Raw genomic sequence first — 19,430 nt, 5'->3', positions numbered from 1 at the left:
AATTCAGTGTCTAGAATTCAAATGTGTGTCAGTATATTTAAATACCATGAATTTACTCAGAAGAAGAGATGATAAATTGGGCTTAATAGTTTCAACTGTGAATCAAATTAAATCCAGATATGTTTTGTGAAGTAGTTCGTGTACTAAAGTAGATGTTGTTATTCTTATTTCAGTACTTGGGACAGATCATTTAGGAAAGGAAAAAGGGAAAGTAAAGTAACCTTTATTATATCCCTGGGGGTTCTAGAGTCTGTGCTAAATATGTATGTACATAAAAAATATGTACATACTTTTCATATGTATTTAATGGTCTCCAAAAAAAAAAAAAAAAAAGTAACATCTTACTATTCAACAGATTACCATGTGGAAATTGAGGCTCAAAAGATACTCATATGTGCAGTTTCATATAGCTTATATACAAAAGCCAAAATGTAAGCCCTCTTTTACTGAATTCAGAATCCAGTATCTTTACTCTGTGTTCTCCTCCTCTCAAAGCTACTGTCTCTCCCCACCCACACCCACTACCCTCTACCAATCTTTTGTTGACAGTTGGTTGTCCAATTATGTAGATGAAGTATGTCAGAAATATCACCATCAATGCTGCTCATTTCTTCTCTAGCAATAAGCCTCTTTTCTTATTTCTTCATGTATACAACAGAGGTGAAGCTTCTAAATGACAGCTTATTCAAATATCTCAGTTTGCAATATGTTTTTCTTGTCATAACTCTAATTTTCTATTATTTTAACACTTACTTTTCATTTTTCATTTGTGTTTCCATACTATTATGACTTCCAATGACCAAATATCTCTACAGATTGATTTCAATGCATTTCATAAAGATGGGCATATTAGTAGTTGTTTTTCTCATGATTTATGTGATTTACCATGTAATGCATATCATTTAACAGAGAAGATTTCACTCTTGAGTGCTGAAATGAATATGCTCGTGAAAGGTAGTCTTGATTAACAGTGACAAATAACACAAATTCTTACTGATTCTGATTATTGTCCTCATGTAGACATTATCATTCTTTGTGCTGACAATAGCTTTAATGTATTTGTAGTGTCACAGAAAGATAGCATCTAAAAGTTATTTTTAAAATATCAGTATATTAATTCCCCTCATTATATAATGTTATCATTTGAGTCTACCTTGCTGTACTAAATATTTAATTTACTATACTGGAAAATAAATGAAAATAAGTATCAATTATATTTTCAGTGTAGTCTTAACAGTATATTAGTAAAAAAAAAAAAAATTACCAATTATTTGCTGTGGTTTCCACTTACTAGGGCTTCCCTGATAGCTCAGTTGGTAAAGAATTCACCTGCAATGCAGGAGACCCCAGTTCAACTCCTGAGTCAGGAAGATCTGCTGGAGAAGGGATAGGCTACCCACTCAAGTATTCTAAGATTTTCCTTGTGGCTCAGCTCGTGAAGAATCCACCTGCAATGTGGGAGACCTGGATTTGATGCCTGAGTTGGGAAGATGTCCTGGAGAAGGGAAAGGCTACTCACTCCCTTATTCTGGCCTGGACAATTCCATGGACTGTATAGTCCATGGGGTCACAAAGAGTCAGACACAGCTGAGTTACTTTCACTTTCACACCACTTACTAAGCACAAGGAACTGGAGTTGGGTTTTCAAGATGCATTAAAAGGGATAAGACTCAATATTTGTCCTTAAAAGTTTATTTTTTTAGTTTAGTGAGATACATTGATAATTTTGTGTTAATGTCAAGAATAAGGAATCAAGTTGGTGTTTCAGGTACTTTAAAATATTCTCAATAAAAATGATTATTCTGAAGCATGGAGATCAGTCATTTTTATTATGATCTTCTTGAAATGGAATATGCTTCTCCCAATATTTATTCATTGAATTATACAGTTGTTGGTTTAGTTGCTAAGTCATGTCCAACTCTTGCTAATCCATGGACTGTAGCCCACAAGGCTCCTCTGCCCATGGGATTTCCCAGGCAAGAATACAGGAGTGGGTTGCCATTTCCTTCTCCAAAACCAAGAATCCATGTTAAATTTTAGTACCACCCAAGTTTATGTCATTTTCACTAGAGAACAAACAGATGATATTGAAGACTTATAATGTCCTACTAATTGGATTAACTTGTGTGAATTAACTTTTAGATTTAGTTTAGATAAATAAGGTGACTTAATTGGTAAGTGATTTTTGACAACTATTTTCCATAAAAACTAGAGAAAGAGTCTCTAAAGCCAGGTACTATTAACAGTAACATTCTTGTGCAGGGATGGTACATTTTGTAAAAGCTTATTAGCTTTCATGCCTTGCATTAGCCTTCATTTTGTTCACATTTCTTCTTTCTAAAACATATTTTTAAACGTTTCATCATGAGATAGTACAATATATAGTCCAAAATATACACAGTATTAACCAAAGATGAAATTATTTCCTATATAAATGTGTGTAAGGAATGAAAGATGAGAAGTTATACCACTGAACTCTTTCTAAATTTTTTTTTTAATTCAGGTAGTAACAGATGTATTGGCAGTTTTATTTCTGTGTGTCCTAGGTTTTAGTCAAGCTTATTTTACTATTTGTGTTGTATCAAGTTAAATTAATGAATCGAGTATTGATTACCAGCTTTATGCTGGAGATCACCAAGCATGGTATCTTGGTGATCTTGGTGATCATCTGTGCGCCTTCCATAATTTGCAAAGCAGACCGCTATGCTCCATGTTCTCCTTGATCATGAGGAGGTATTAAGGTCTCTTTCAGTTGATATACTTCTGTGATAGCTTTTTTTTTTTTTTTTTAAATGTGGTATATAATAAGCAGGCAGGTTTTTTTTGTTTGTTTGTTTTGTTTTTTTGCCTTCATATGGTTCTCAAACTCTGAACTTTGGGCTTCTGTATTCTAAAAATAGTTGTTGTGATTTCCCTAAGTCTTATTTTGTCATGAACATAAAGGCCACTTTCCTCTAACTTCACACCATCCAACTTTTAATTACTTTACCCAAATATTATTCTTTATAACACTCTACATTTTCATTACTTTTGGAAAGCATCAAAGTTTAGAAGACTATCTGCTCCTTCTAAATGGCGTGGAAATCTAAAATACAGTGTAGTGGAGAAGAAATCTGACTTACCTAATCCGGGACATTATACAACTTAGTTATATTACCTGACCCTCAAATTTCTTATTTGTAAAGTGGTAACAGTAGATACGTGAGGATATTTTTGCAAGTTGATTATGCACAGTGTTTTCAGTCTCTATAGTAGACATTCAGTACATGATTTACTGTTGATTTGGCATTTTAGAAGGAAAAAAGTAGTGGGGCACATAGTCATGCTTTGTTTGGCATGATGTTAATGGCTGGCTGGTGAGGAAGGTGAGGGGATGATCCTTTACCCTCCTAACTACTTGATTTCTTGCGATTATGTGTGATATAGCTTTGCCATGCATTTTAGTCCTAATATTTCTAAAACAAAATTGAGATAAAGTCAATCTGTGCTGTAGCGTCTTGAAATTTACTGGGCATATACAGTGCATGATTCCGAGAATTTTACTACATTGAATACCAAGTCAAATAACTTTAAAGAAACTTTTGACTTATTAGTATGTCCAAAATATCAAACTGATACAAATATGAGTGTGTGTGTGTGTTATTGGATACACACCTAAGAAAATCTCAGTGAACATTAGTAAATGTGCTGTTTGTTTTCTATGTATTGTGTGTGTTTCTTTAGAGGTTTTTCTTTGACTGCTCATTTACAGTAGAATCTTGGCAGTCCCCCTTATACTAGGAATACTACATGCATCGCTTCTTCCAATTCTAACACCAGTGTTGCTCTGCGGCTCATCCAGTAGCAGGTGTTGAACATTGATATAAACAGAATTTTGTCTAGCAGAGCTATAATCCTCCCATTTCCAGTCTCTACTGGCCAATGAAACACTAAAGCCAAGCTTACTTCCAAATTCAAGTCTAAGGCATCACAGTTCATTTGCTTCCTGCCAAAACTATTGGCCCATGGAAACTCTTATTTTAAAAATTAAAGCAGAATGAAAGTTTCTCTCAAATTTCATGTGATTTTAGGTGACACACTCCTAACTTTTCAGCTTTCTCTGAAATTAGTAAATTGAGATTATTTTGCAGTTAATTACTTAATAATATTTCTCTTTGAATATAGCAAACTGCCTAATTATAACAGAACTGTTCACCATGTATCTCAAAATATTTGGGGGGGGGAGTTCAGAAAACTGTAAATTCTCAAAACTTGGGCATTTTAACATTCTAAGGGGTTTGGAATGATTAGTAGATAGAATCATGAACCAACCATTTGTATCAATAAAACTAATTTATGTGAAACAATTTAGATTTAAAGGTTACATAATTTTAGAACACATTACTCATATAGCTTCCTTAAATCTTTTTTCAAGGGGAGTGGTGCAGAAGGCAAGACTCATATAAACAATTTGATAAATTTAAAACAACTTGATTAATTTTAAATTATATTTTAATTTAAAAAGAATTAAAAGTTAATATTAGGAAGATTGGCCTCGAAGAGGTATTTATTAGCTTAATTATTTGGAATGTTGGCAATGGCACCCCACTCCAGTACTTTTGCCTGGAAAATCCCAAGGATGGAGGAGCCTGCTAGGCTGCAGTCCATGGGGTCACTAGAGTCGGACACGACTGAGTGACTTCACATTTACTTTTCACTTTCATGCATTGGAGAAGGAAATGGCAACCCACTCCAGTGTTCTTGCCTGGAGGATCCCAGGGACGAGGGAGCCTGGTGGGCTGCCAACTATGGGGTCGCACAGAGTTATACACTACTGAAACGACTTAGCAGCAGCAGGAAATATTTATTAGGAAATGTTTCTTCAATCATTTTCTAAGGGCTGATATTTTTATAACTATGTGTATAACAAAGCTTTGTTAACATAACATATAACATATTTGTTATATTGATATAGTGGTATTCAGAGTACTATAATACATGTTCCTTTAAATACAGCTAACCACCATAGTATGCAAGATTTTGATAAGATAATCTCTATCAGGTAGAGATAATGTATAACATGGTATATCGATAAATATTGAAGAAATATTTATAAAGTAAGTGCAGAAGAAGTAGGATTTGTGTCCTAATTCTTAACTGTTTATCCAGATTTTTTCCCTCTTATATGTTATGGGAATAGTAATAAGTCCTTATAAAGGCTTCATATCTAATACATAGAGGTAGGTACTCAAGTTTTTGTAATTCTAATCATAAGCTTGATATGGAAATTGATACATGTATTTTAATATTAATATGGTAGAGAAAAAATAATGAAGATATTCTTGAGGAAGAACAATTAGAGGACTTGCCATTCTGAATATTGAGCCATATTTTAAGGTAATAATGATTTCAATGGAGTATTGCTATGAAGATGGATCAAAAAGAATGGAATTGACTAAGGAGACTGGTCACACCCAAAGACATGTAGAAATATATATATAAATGAAAGAATTGTTATTGCACATGAGTGAAGAATGTAGCAATGGGAACCAGGATGATTATTAATACACACAAAATAATATTGGGTAATATTACATTCATTTCTATCACACCACACATACACACACACATGCATAAATATTCCAGGTAAACACTTAAATGTGAAAAACTTAATTCTTTAAATCTTTTCTGAAAATAACTTCATTACCTCAGATTTGAGACGGATTCATAAAAATGTGCAAACCATTACATTGTATTAACAACAACAACAACAAAAAAAAAACATGCACACAAAGGCTTTCTGGAGCAAATGACACCATACTGTGGCCAGAGGATGGTACCATATGTTCTATTCAATAGAAACAAGAAACCACAAACCTCAAAAATTGCACATTAAGATTATAAAATTTTATTTCATCATAAAACAAGACATTGAATATGAAAGAGAAACCAAAAATTGGGAGAAGGTAAGTACCCTGTTGTTGTTCAGTCACTAAGTTATATCCTACTCTTTGCGGCCTCATGGACTAAAGCACACCAGGTTTCCCTATCCTTCACTATCTCCCGGAGTTTGCTCAGACTCATGAACATTGAAGTGATGATGCCAACCATATCATCCTTTGCTGCCCCCTTCTCCTCCTGCCTTCAATCTTTCCCAGAATCAGGGTCTTTTCCAATGAGTTGTCTCTTCACATCAGGTGGCCAAAGTATTGAAGCTTCAGCTTCAGCATTAGTCCTTATAATGAATATTGAGTGTTGATTTCCTTTAGGATTGACTGGTTTTGTTTGGGGGTTCTTAAATAAGTACTGAGAAAAATAATGTGATGGGCAAAAATAATAAAAAATATCCATACTATTAGGTAATAGTTTAGATAGAAATGTAATGTTTATAGAAAGATAGATACATTTTTTTTGGCCAAAAACCAAAAAGAGCTGGTTCCTTTATATTCTAGCCCCAAACAAAGCAAAACTTTATTAAATTTTAACATTTTAATTTCCTATGTCTCATTCCTTTCCAGGCTCTATGCATATTTTTAACCACAGTTTTTCTGGTTTCTAGGATGTCATAAGCAAAAATAGTATTACTATGGACTTGGAACAGGTATAGAAATAAATTTACAGACTACACAGCAAGAATACATGAAAATTAACTTCATATTGGTTTGACAGTATGTGGTTGGCTTTAACAGGATATACTGATTTTACTGCATATCATGATTTTCATAGCATCATATAATTTGACATGTAATTTGTATCAAGATTTGCCTCTAAATCATTTTAAATAGCAATAGCTGTGTATTAATCACATGACTTTATATGTAATTATGTTAACTACAATACATAACTGTCTCAGCCAGCATGATCACTCATTTTGGAGCCCAGTTTTAAATAAGATTATGTTGATGTCAATAGAAGGATCAGAACTAATAAAATAATTATTTGGCATTGATTACTCTCCTCTCGGTAGTCCCATAGGCCTTTATTAGTTCTTAATTAAGAGTTTAATTCATTCTGCTTTGATTTTGTATAATTTCTATACAAGCTCATCAGCTCTACCAAACTGAATTTCTTGTGTGGCATCCTGTCTCATTCATCTTTCATATCCCGTATCTATTGATAATAGTTCATATAGTGAACAACCATAACTCAAAAGAATAAAGATTTTCCTGTTTTTTTTTTAAGAGTATTTTTTTTTTTTGAATTTCTTTCAGAAACTTGGTACAGCTGTACAAAAGTGAAGATGACATGGACATTTCAAAGAAGATTAAGACTCAGTGGACTTCTTTGGGCTTAGAAGATGTACAGCTTGTAAATTACTCTGTGTTGCTGAACCTGCCAGGTCTTTCTCCCAGCTCTGTGACTCTGAGCAGCAGTGGCCAGTGCTTTCATCCTAATGGCCAGCCTTGCAGTGAAGAAGCCAGAAAATGGAGCAGCCAAGACCTGCTATATTCATACGCAGCCTATTCTGCCAATGGAATTCTCGAGGTAATATGACCATTTATCTCTGTCATTTACAGTGAAATGAGATTAGAAAACAACAGCTTTCATCTAAATTGAACTAACTGGCAAGATACAGAATACCAAAGTAACCATTAAATGTTCTCAGTGTAGAGGTGCCAGGAAAGGGGAAGGAAGATTTAAATTGCCTGACCCTTGTCATATTTGGAAAGTGAAAACATGTTAGAAGAATTTAATTCAAAAGTGTTGAATGTGTGACTGAGTCATTCACATTTCGCTTAGCTCTTACAGTGCAAATTCATTTTCTTCTTTGGTTCTAAGGAGGCAAGTTTTAATAGATTGATGTGGACAGAAAGAATAGAAATGGAGGCAGTTGTGTTTTGAGATTGTGTATGCACACAAGAAATGAAGTGGAAAATGGATGTGATTATTCACACATTTAAGATTTGATATACAGTGTTTCTGCTTTATGATGGAAAATACATGAAAAAGGGACCAGGTATGAATTTTTCACTTTAGTCTTTCTAAGTTAGCTGTTTTTTGTTTGTTTGTTTTGTTCTGTTTTTTAATGTGTTTTTCCGGCATTGTGGTTAGGTGCACAGCTTCTAGAGCCACGTGGACTAGTTTCAATTCTCAAATCCCCAGTTATCACTGATAATTAAGCATCTAAGGCTGAGTTTTCTCATCTCTGTAATGGGGATAATAATGGTCCCAGCTTCACAATCTTGTTGTGACAATTGAATTAATAGATGTAAATCGTGGAGGATAGAGCTTAGCCTATTATAAGAAAAATATAGCAGTTAGACTTCAAGCATTTAAATGGTCACTAGTTTCCTTTACCTGGAAAAATCCCATGGATGGAGGAGCCTCCATGCGGTCGCTAGGAGTCGGACACGACTGAGCGACTTCACTTTCACTATTCACTTTCATGCATTGGAGAAGGAAATGGCAACCCACTCCAGTGTTCTTGCCTGGAGAATCCCAGGGACGGGGGAGCCTGGTGGGCTGTCATCTATGGAGTTGCACAGAGTCGGACACAACTGAAGCGCCTTAGCAGCAGCAGCAGCAGTTTCCTTTATGGGCAAATTTTCCATATCTATGTAAAAGTCTCATTTTAATAAACACATTTAGTTTCTTTATAAAGCTGTAAATTTTTTCTATAGATTTTGTGTGAATAAAATGATGTTTCTGCTAATTATTGACACAGCTTTTTAAGATTCTAATTTATGATTAAGTCAGAATAAGATGATTAATTTAAATCATTTAGAGTTACATTGCATAAATATAGGCTTGTTTCTAAACTTTTGTTAATTTATGGGGAGAGGCAGTTAACTGATCCTTCAGCGCTGTTTTTGTTCTGTGTTTTAACATCGTTGACATCTAGCATATCTACTACACATAACCAGCACCATCTTGCAAGTCTTTTTATTAATTAAAAGTTAATGTAATATTAAGTGTAATAATTCTAGTGTAGGACTCATGGTTTGATTTGATCACTATACCCTATTTCTGATAGGCAATAATAGAAATGTACCTGCATATTAGTAGAAATAGAAGGAGGCTGCTAGCTTTCTTTCTTTGGTTCAGAAACTTCAGTCTTAAGTTGAGATTCTAAAGTTAACGCACAGATTTTCTCTCAGACTCCCAAACCTGTGTAAGTGAAAGTCGCTCAATTGGGTCAGACTCTTTGCAACTCCATGGGCTATACAGTCCATGGAATTCTCCAGGCCAGAATACTAGAGTGGTTAACCTTTCCCTTCTCCAGGGGATCTTCCCAACCCAGGGATTGAACCCAGGTCTCCCACATTATGGGCGGATTCTTTACCACTGAGCTACAAGGAAAGCCCAAAATTCCAGGCTCCTACTTATTCCAGTTGATTTAAGTATATCAGAGTCATCTCCTTCCCTAAACAAAGCACATCCCAAACACCGAACAACAATAAAATCCCAGAAGATTGAAAAGGTCCTTGGAATCACCCCCATTTATTTTCTTTTCAATTTCCTCTGGCAAACATTCATTATTCCTTGACTGAGCTGATAGGGAAAAGTCAAGAAACTAGAACTTGTATCTCTGTTGTCTCTGTATGGACGTCTCTAATAATCCTCTGGACACACTGAATTGTTTTTTGTATTCCTATGTAATCATATCTCTGATTATTATACATTTATCTTATCGATTATGTGTTTAAATTTTCTGTTTCATATTTTAAAAAATCAAGGTGTACTATAGAATCGTGGAGGTACTTAACTGTTTGTGATGTGACAAGTCATGGAACCCTACACTCTTTGTGGGACTGTAAATTGGTACAGCCACTATTTAAAACAGTATGTAGGTTCTTCAGGAAAACTAAAAATAGAGCTACCATGCTGCTGCTAAGTCACTTCAGTCATGTCTGACTCTGTGTGACCCCAGAGATGACAGCCCACCAGGCTCCCCCGTCTCTGGGATTCTCCAGGCAAGAACACTAGAGTGGGTTGCCATTTCCTTCTCCAATGCATGAAAGTGAAAAGTGAAAGTGAAGTCGCTCAGTCGTGTCCGACTCTTAGCGATCCCATGGACTGCAGCCTACCAGGCTCCTCCGTCCATGGGATTTTCCAGGCAAGAGTACTGGAATGGGGTGCCATTGCCTTCTCCAAGAGCTACCATATGACCAAGCAATTCCACTTCTGAGTATATATTCGAAGAAAATAAAAACGCTAACTTGAAAATATATACCCACCCCAGTGTTCATAGAGATGGCATTTTACACATACACACAAACACATAGACAGTGGTATGTTACTCAGCCATAAAAAATGAAATTTTGCCACTTGAGACAACATGGGTGGACCCGGACAGCATTAGGCTTAGCGAAATGTCAGAAACAGAAAGACAAATACATTATTTTATCACTTATGTGTGGAATATAAAAAATAAAATGAATAATATAACAAAACAGAAAAAAAAACTCATAAATGTTGAGAACAAACTAGTGGTTACTAGTTGGAAGAGGGAAAGGAAAGGGAAAGATAGGGGATTAATAAGTATAAACTACTATGTATAAAATAAATAAGCTACAAAGATGTAGGGCATAGGAAATATAGCCAATATTTTATAATGACTTTAAATGATGTATAATCTATAAAAATATTGAATCACTATGTTGTATACCTGAGACTAATATAATATTAACAATTATACCTGATTTTTTAAGAAACTAGCATTTTTAATAAAGAAATATTGGAAAATTAAAAATATGACTATTAAAAAGGAGAAATAAAGTTAGCTATAGATGTAGAAATGTATTCTATCTTTGAAATATTGGGCCTAGATAGGAAGAAATAATATTAAAAGAACTAAAATGCAATTATGGATAAAACAAATACCTTGTATTTGAAGAACATATTTAAGAAGTTAACTGCAAATTAGATGAAGATGTTGGTATTAAGAATTTTTTAGAATTATTTTACCAATTCAAATCTGTTATACTAAGTACATAATAATTTAAATATTTATATACATAATAAAGAATACACCCCTCTGGTGGCTCAAATGATAAAGAATCCACCTGAAATGCAGAAGGCCCAGGTTAGATCCTTGGGTTAGAAAGATCCCCTGGAGAAAGGAATGGCTACCCAATCCACTATTCTTGCCTGGATAATTCTAGAGAGAAGCCTGGTGGGCTACAGTTTATGGGGGGTCACAAAGAGTCAGATACGACTGAGCAACTAACCACTTCACTTCATGTTAATATTGATTTGTTGAATTCACACTATATCACTATGTTAGTATTATAATTTTCAAAAGCAATTTCTAGGTGACTATTTTATATGCATAGGGAATGCTTGCATATATTTTATATACATGTTTTAGATGGATGTATTAGTGAAACTCATATATTCTAGTTAATAGGATACTGGTGAATTTTCCATGTTTCTTCAGGATATTTCCTAATTCAAATTAAGCTTGAGAGGTTGCTGCTGATGATACAGGCATACATACTTTTTGATTTTGAGTTCATTGTGTTTGCATGAATTTCTATCAGGCAGAGCCATTATCAAGTGCTTAAATTATTCTAGTCTGACTGCCAGCCAAGCTTCTCACTACTTTTGCTTTTGACAAGGTTATTTGTAGAAGAGGCGTACCCTTTTTCTTTGAAGAGATGTCATGTTCATTCATCATATGACTGTTTTGTATAAGCTTCCAATTTTTGCTTTCTGGTAACAGTCTAAACAGCATTTGTGATATCTGAGATCTACTTTGAAAACCTACTTAGTGTCAGCATGATGGATGGTGTACTTTGCAACTTCTTTGTAATTCATTGTGCACCAGAAAGGTGACATTGTTTACCCCATCATAATGACAGGTGGGTCAGTAAAATGGTTCTAAGGAGAGTTGCCCTGTCAGATACAAAATATATATTAAAATGGATACATAAATAATTTAGCATGAGTGAGGTTAGTTACTGTGGAAAATTCTTAAAGAGATGGGAATACCAGACCACCTGCCCTGCCTCCTGAGAAATCTGTATGTAGGTCAAGAAGGAACAGTTAGAACTGGACATGGAACAACAGAGTGGTTCCAAATAGGAAAAGGAGTACATCAAGGCTGTATATTATCACCCTGCCTATTTAACTTATATGCAGAGTACATCATGAAAAATGCTAGGCTGGATGAAGCACAAGCTAGAATCAGGATTGCTGGGAAAAATATCAATAACCTCAGATATGCAGATGGCACTACCCTTATGGCAGAAAGTGGAGAACTAAAAAGCCTCTTGATGAAAGTGAAAGAGGAGAGGGAAAAAGTTGGCTTAAAACTCAACATTCAGAAAACTAATCATGGCATTTGGACCCATCACTTTATGTCAAATAAATGGGAAACCATGGAAACAGTGAGAGACTTTATTTGGGGGGTTCCAAAATCACTGCAGATGGTGACTGCTGCCATGACCTTGGAAGAAAGGCTATGATCAACATAGACAGCATATTAAAAAGCAGAGACATTACTTTACCAACAAAGATCTGTCTAGTCAAAACTATGGTTTTTCCAGTAGTCATGTATGGATATGGGAGTTGGACTATAGAGACAGCTGTGTGCCGAAGAATTGATGCTTTTGAGGTGTGGTGTTGGAGAAGACTCTTGAGAGTCCCTTGGACTGCAAAGATATCCAATCAGTCCATCCTAAAGGAGATCAGTCTTCAATATTATTTGGAAGAACTGATGCTAAAGCTGAGACTGCAATACTTTGGCCACCTGATGTGAAGAACCAACTCATTTGAAAAGACCCTGATGCTGGGAAAGATTGAAGGTGGGAGGAGAAGGGGACGACATTGGATGAGATGGTTGGATGGCATCACCGACAAGATGGACATGAGTTTGGGTAAGCTCCACGAGTTGGTGATGGACTGGTAAGCCTGGTGTGCTCTCTGCATAGGTTTGCATAGAGTCAGACACATCTGAGTGACTGAACTTAACTGAACTGAAATTAGTTTCAGGGAGTAATAGTGATTTATATTTTTATTAATGGGAAATATCAGCTGTAATATCATCATAATGGTAAGACACTGATGGTTCTGACAATGTCTAGTCAGTTTTATAAATAGTATATATGGCTTTATATAATTTCCATGCAATTGTTTCTTTTGTCCTTTGTGAACCCCATGCAGATACAGAAAAACAATGGGAACAATTAATATTTATTTAATAAAAGTTGGTCACATTGGGTCTACCATGTTCTTATTTTGAATAAAGGATTTGTTTTTAATCCAATACACTTTATGAATTTTTGAGTTTTCTTTCTGTTAAGCATTATTTTGCATTTGAAAGAAAAGCCAAGTGATGCAATTCTATGAAGAAACATTTTCAACAACTCATTTACTGTGCATGAAATATTGTTACCAACACACTTAATACTATCCCATTCCTCAGAAAGCATAGTTCACTAGCCCAAACTAGCAACCTTCCATATTATCTGCACACCCATGGTTTGGTTACTTCAATTCTCTAAGCTTCAAGGTCCTCATCTGTAAAAGAGGAATAATTATAGTACCTCAAGTGATTGCTGTGGGCAAGAAATGATAGAAACCATATAAATGGTCTGCTACTTAGAAGTATTGAATAAATGTTACCTATTGCTGTGATTAGTAGTTGATAAAAGGATACACCTTCAAATGGGAGAAATTAAGAAAATAGTAGAACTGTATATCATAAAATTTGGAGTACAAATTTTTAACATATTGTGTGAATATAAGTTTCCTATCTTCTATTTAACAAAACAAATATTAGTAAGGGAGGAAAATGCCTTAAGCATGAATACATAGTAAAATACATATAATCCCTGACTATATTTTTTCTTTTAAAACTGAAAGCTCTAATAAAAGAAATATTTCACTTTTGAATGCAGAATGACAAACATGTCAATTTGGGACTGAAGAGAGTTCCTTGTCTTTTTTTTTTGTAAAATATCAAGACCTAGTATATTAACACATGATATCTGAAAACTACATCAAATATTTTGTCAAAAAATCTGAAGAGAGAAAATAATAACTGGCATGGAATCCTTGGATAACTTGTAGTCAGGTGTCTATTTTCTCATGGCTGGGAAAACTTTGTCTTCTTCTTTTATTTTTAATATTATCAAGCAAAGGCAAACTTAACAGTGTTATGGCAGAAGGAAAAGCTATATGCATTTACCTCTGAATTCTTTTTGGTACAGATAAAAATATCAGAAAGCTAACAGAACAGAGTGAAATTATATTGTTTTTCTGGGTGTGAAAATGAATCTATACTCTCACAAACAGAAATGTGAGCTTGGAGCAGTTTTTCAATATTGAAAAGGATTTTGCATTTTATTTGTCCCCCTTCTTTTTTCTCTTGTGGAATCCATCTTTTGGTCAACAATGCACAACAGTGTGAAATGAATGGTTTTGAACACAGTTATATGTAAGAGGTTCACTTTTTGAACTCTGTAGAAAATCCCTTGGTTTAATATGATCTTCTGTTTCTGATTTCATGCGGAGAAGGTGATGGCACCCCACTCCAGTACTCTTGCCTGGCAAATCCCATGGACGGAGGAGCCTGGTAGGCTGCGGTCCATAGGGTCGCAAAGAGTTGGACACGACTGAGCTACTTTGCTTTCACTTTTCACTTTCATGCATTGGAGAAGGAAATGGCAACCCACTCCAGTGTTCTTGCCTGGAGAATCCCAGGGACGGGGGAGCCTGGTGGGCTGCCGTCTATGAGGTCGCACAGAGTCGGACACGACTGAAGTGACTTAGCAGCAGTGAAGTAACTAAGTTAGCAGAAGAATTTCATAATTGGCTGATTTTTCCCCAAATTAATCCATGTGGTTAGTTTTCACATATTTAAGGTATATATTATTCCTGGATTTAAAATTTAGATAGAAACATATACAAATAAAGAAGTGATCTATCATAACATAGCATCCATAGTTAAATATTTGTTAGGGAGATTGCATCTTATTCCCAGGAAAAATCAAAAGCTTACTTTATGAAATAAAAGTTTACAGCAAAGACAGCTGAATTTTCCTAAACAGTTAAAGTACACTGGACTATTTTTCTCCATCTTCATTAGAAGAAATGTGGTGTTTTGACTCAGAAGATGTTTGCCTACAGATTGCTAATTTGACCAGTTATTTCTAAAGATTTTGCATCACCATAACTATATGATAGAACATTCTAGGTTAGAATTATTAATTTTAATATGAATATGCTTATTTAACTTATATGCAGAGTACATCATGAGAAATGCTGGGCTGGAAGGAGCACAAGCTGGAATCAAGATTACGGAGAGAAATATCAAGAACCTCAGAGATGCAGATAACACCACCCTTATGGCAGAAAGTGAAGAACTAAAAAGCCTCTTGATGAAAGTGAAAGAGGAGAGTGAAAAAGTTGGCTTAAAGCTCAACATTCAGAAAACTAAGATCATGACATCCGGTCCCATCACTTCATGGCAAATAGATGGGTAAAGAGTAACTGATTTTATTTTTCTGGGCTTCAAAATCACTGCAGACGGTGATTGCAGCCATGAAATTAAAAGACACTTACTCCTTGGAAGGAAAGTTATGACCAACCTAGACAGCATATTAAAAAGCAGAGACATTACTTTGTCAACAAAGGTCCATCTAGTCAAGGCTTTGGTTTTTCCAATGGCCATGTATGGATGTGAGAGTTGGACTATAAAGAAAGCTGAGCACCGAAGAATTGATGCTTTTTTGTTTTTGTTTTTTTTTTTTAATTTTATTTTATTTTTAAACTTTACATAATTGTATTAGTTTTGCCAAACATCAAAATGAATCCATCACAGATATACACGTGCTCCCCATCCCGAACCCTCCTCCCTCCTCCCTCCCCATACCATCCCTCTGGGTCGTCCCAGTGCACCAGCCCCAAGCATCCAGCATCGTGCATTGAACCTGGACTGGCATCCCGTTTCACACACGATATTTTACATGTTTCAATGCCATTCTCCCAAATCTTCCCACCCTCTCCCTCTCCCACAGAGTCCATAAGACTGTTCCATACATCAGTGTCTCTTTTGCTGTCTCGAATTGATGCTTTTGAACTGTGGTGTTGGAGAAGACTCTTGGGAATCCCTTGGACTCCAAGAAGATCCAACGAGTCCATCCTAAAGGAGATCAGTCCTGGGTGTTCATTGGAAGGACTGATGTTGAAGCTGAAACTCCAATCCTTTGGCCACCTGATGCGAAGAGCTGACTCATTTGAAAAGACCCTGATGCTGGGAAACATTGAGGGCAGGAGGAGAAGGGGATGACAGAGGTGAGATGGTTGGATGGCATCACCAACTCAATGGACATGGGTTTGGGTGGACTCAGAGTTGGTGATGGACAGGGAGGTCTGGCGTGCTGCAGTTCATGGGGCTGCAAAGAGTCGGACACGACTGAGAGACTAAACTGAACTGAATATGATTTTAAGCATACCTCTTATAATGTTGTGATAAATTAACTTTCTTTGCAGATTTAATTTATAGTTTAATTTCCATAAAATGCCAGTAAACGGTTTACAAATAAGGTTTACCTCATTTCATTGGATGCTGCAAATTTAGTCTTTTCAGAACTAGAGAGATCTGTGTTAAGGTCAAGCCTTAGATTTATGCACTATTTAAGTACACTAATATAAATAATTCTAAAGGAAGCAGAATTCTATCTCAAAAATGGTCTTCAGAAGGAATTCTCTTAAATGAATTTGCAACTCTTTTGATACTCTTACTTTAAGACATTGAGTATCATTTATTAAATAAAGTACCCTTTGCTTATTAATCTGTTTTTCGTTATATTTTATTTTGATACTGGAACATAAACTAATATAGAATTTAGCCTGCTAGCCACATACTGAGTGCCTTTTTACACCGATCACAGGGGCAAAATGATATATAAGAATCTTTGGACACTGCCCACATGTAACTGACAGTCTAATAGGGGAAACTGGCAGTTAGGTAAGCAATTACACAACTTCATGGTGCCAATCTGCTATTAACATTAGCGTATTACCTAAATATTTTAGACTCTGTTTCCTCATCTATATAGTGGGCACTCTACTCTCTACTAAACATGAATGTTCTGAAGATACTGAAAGCAACTGATAATCTCCATGGTTAAATGTGCTGTTGCTGCTGACTCAATGGACATGAGTTTGAGTAAACTCTAGGGGATAGTGAAGGACAAGGAAGCCTGGTGCTCTACAGTCCTGTCGGATATGACTGAGACACTGAACAATAAATCTGGTATACATTCTTACCCCAAATTTACATTATTTTGCCTGTTGACTATGAAGACTATCAACTTAAATATGGAAATGTAATCCTAACAGAATATTGTTTTACTTGAGTTAAATTTCCATGTTATTTTAACTTAATTTTCTCTCCTTTACATCAGTTCAGTCACTTAGTTGTGTCTGACTTTGTGAACCCATGCACTTCAACATGACAGGCTTCCCAGGCTTCCATCACCAAATCCTGGAGATTACTCAAACTCATGTCCATTGAGTTGGTGATGCCATTCAACCATCTCATCCTCTGTTGTCCCCTTCTCCTCCTGCCTTTGATCTTTCCCAGCATCAGGGTCTTTTCAAATGAGTCAACTCTTCGCATCCAGTGACCAAAGTATTAGAGTGTCAGCTTCAACATCAGTCCTTCCAATGAATATTCAGGACTCATTTTCTTTAGGATGGACTGGTTGAATCTCCTTACAGTCCAATGGAGTCTCAAGAGTCTTCTCCAACACCACAGTTCAAAAGCATTGGTTCTTCGGAGCTCAGCTTACTTTATAGTCCAACTCTCACATTTATACATAACTACTGGAAAGACCATAGTTTGGCTAGATGGACCTTTGTTGCCAAAATGTTTCTGCTTTTTAATATGCTATCTAGGTTAGTCATAGATTTTCTTCCAAGTAACCAGCATCTTTTAATTTCATGACTGCAGTCACCATCTGCAGTCATTTGGGAGCCCCCCAAAATGAAGTCTCTCAATGTTTCCATTGTTTCCCCATCTATTTGCCATGAAGTGATGGGACTGGATGCTATGATTAGTTTTCTGAATGTTGAGTTTTAAGCCAACATTTTCACTCTGCTCTTCATCAAGAGGTTCTGTAGTTCTTCTTTGCTTTCTGCCATAATAGTGGTATCATCTGCATATCTGAGGTTCTTGATATTTCTCCCAGCAATCTTGATTCCAGCTTGTGCTCCTTTAGATAGATATACATTATATATCAGCTGAATGGATTATGTGTCCCAGCTTCATGCTGAATGTGTTAGTTTAGCACACAAGCTGGTGTCTCTTCTTATTGGTTGGGAGCCCATTTTAACTGATTAGGTCTACAGCTATCCAAACTAGTAAATATTTTAAATACATGTCATTTAAATTATTAAGACCTAGTTCATATTAAAAACTAAATATTTATATAGCTGCATGCTGATGCCAACCCCATCTTAATTGGTCTCTATTAGCTAGAATAGTATTTAGAGGCATTAGAAAGGGTGATGATTGATTAGTGATGTCTGCCATCACAAGGGTCGGAGGAAGCAGCATTGGATTTCATGTTTTAAATGTGATTTTCAGAATAAGATCTATGATGGAAAACCCTTTAGTTCACTTGAAAAAGGAGAGCTAATAAAATGTTAACAATCTTCGAATTCTGAACTCTTCATTATTCAGTTGAGTTCAGTCACTCAGTCGTATCCTACTCTGCGACCCTATGGTCTGCAGCACGCCAGGCCTCTTTGTCCATTGACAGCTCTCAGAGTTTACTCAGACTCATGTCCATTGAGTTGGTGATGCCATCCAACCATCTCATCCTCTGTCATCCCATTCTTCTTTTGCCTTCAGTCTTTCCCAGCATCAGGGTCTTTTCAAATGAGTCAGTTCTTCGCATCAGGTGGCCAAAGTATTCGAGTTTCAGCTTCAACATCAGGCCTTCCAATGAATATTGAGGACTGATCTCCTTTAGGATGGACTGGTTGGATCTCCTTGCAGTCCAAGGGACTCTCAAGAGTCTTCTCCAACACCACAGTACAAAAGCATCAATTCTTCAGCACTCAACTTTCTGTATAGTCTAACTCTCATATCCATACATGACTACTGGAAAAACCATAGCTTTGACTAGGCAGGCCTTTGTTGGCAAAGTAATGTCTCTGCTTTTTAATATGTTGTCTAGGTTGGTCATAACTTTCCTTCCAAGGAGTAAGCATCCTTAAGTTTCATGGCTGTAGTCACCATCTGCAGTGATTTGGAGCCCCCAAAAATAACATCTGTCACTGTTTCTACTGTCTCCCCATCTATTTGCCATGAAGTGATGGAACCAGATGCCATGATCTTAGTTTTCTGAATGTTGAGCTTTAAGCCAACTTTTTCACTCTCCTCTTTCACATTCACCAAGAGGCTCTTTAATTCTGAGCTTTCTGCCATATGGGTGGTGTCATCTGCATATCTGAGGTTATTGATATTTCTCCTGGCAATCTTGATTCCAGCT

At 35.9% G+C, this 19,430-nt stretch overlaps 1 protein-coding gene across 5 annotated transcripts in view; it reads left to right on the top strand.

The window, feature by feature from the left end:
* Nucleotides 1–19,430, top strand: part of NAALADL2 (N-acetylated alpha-linked acidic dipeptidase like 2) — a 1,369,359-nt gene that overhangs the window by 659,002 nt on the left and 690,927 nt on the right. For all 5 annotated transcript variants that reach the window (XM_070802872.1, XM_070802828.1, XM_070802665.1 and 2 more), the window contains one exon: nucleotides 7,191–7,464. In XM_070802872.1, coding sequence (XP_070658973.1) covers nucleotides 7,191–7,464 — 274 coding nt within the window. The remainder of the gene's footprint in view (nucleotides 1–7,190; nucleotides 7,465–19,430) is intronic.

This window comes from Bos indicus, chromosome 1, assembly GCF_029378745.1.
Source record: "Bos indicus isolate NIAB-ARS_2022 breed Sahiwal x Tharparkar chromosome 1, NIAB-ARS_B.indTharparkar_mat_pri_1.0, whole genome shotgun sequence".
Lineage (NCBI taxonomy): Eukaryota > Metazoa > Chordata > Mammalia > Artiodactyla > Bovidae > Bos > Bos indicus.
Note: the sequence above shows the minus strand (reverse complement) of the source record. Positions and strands in the feature narration are given on the sequence as shown.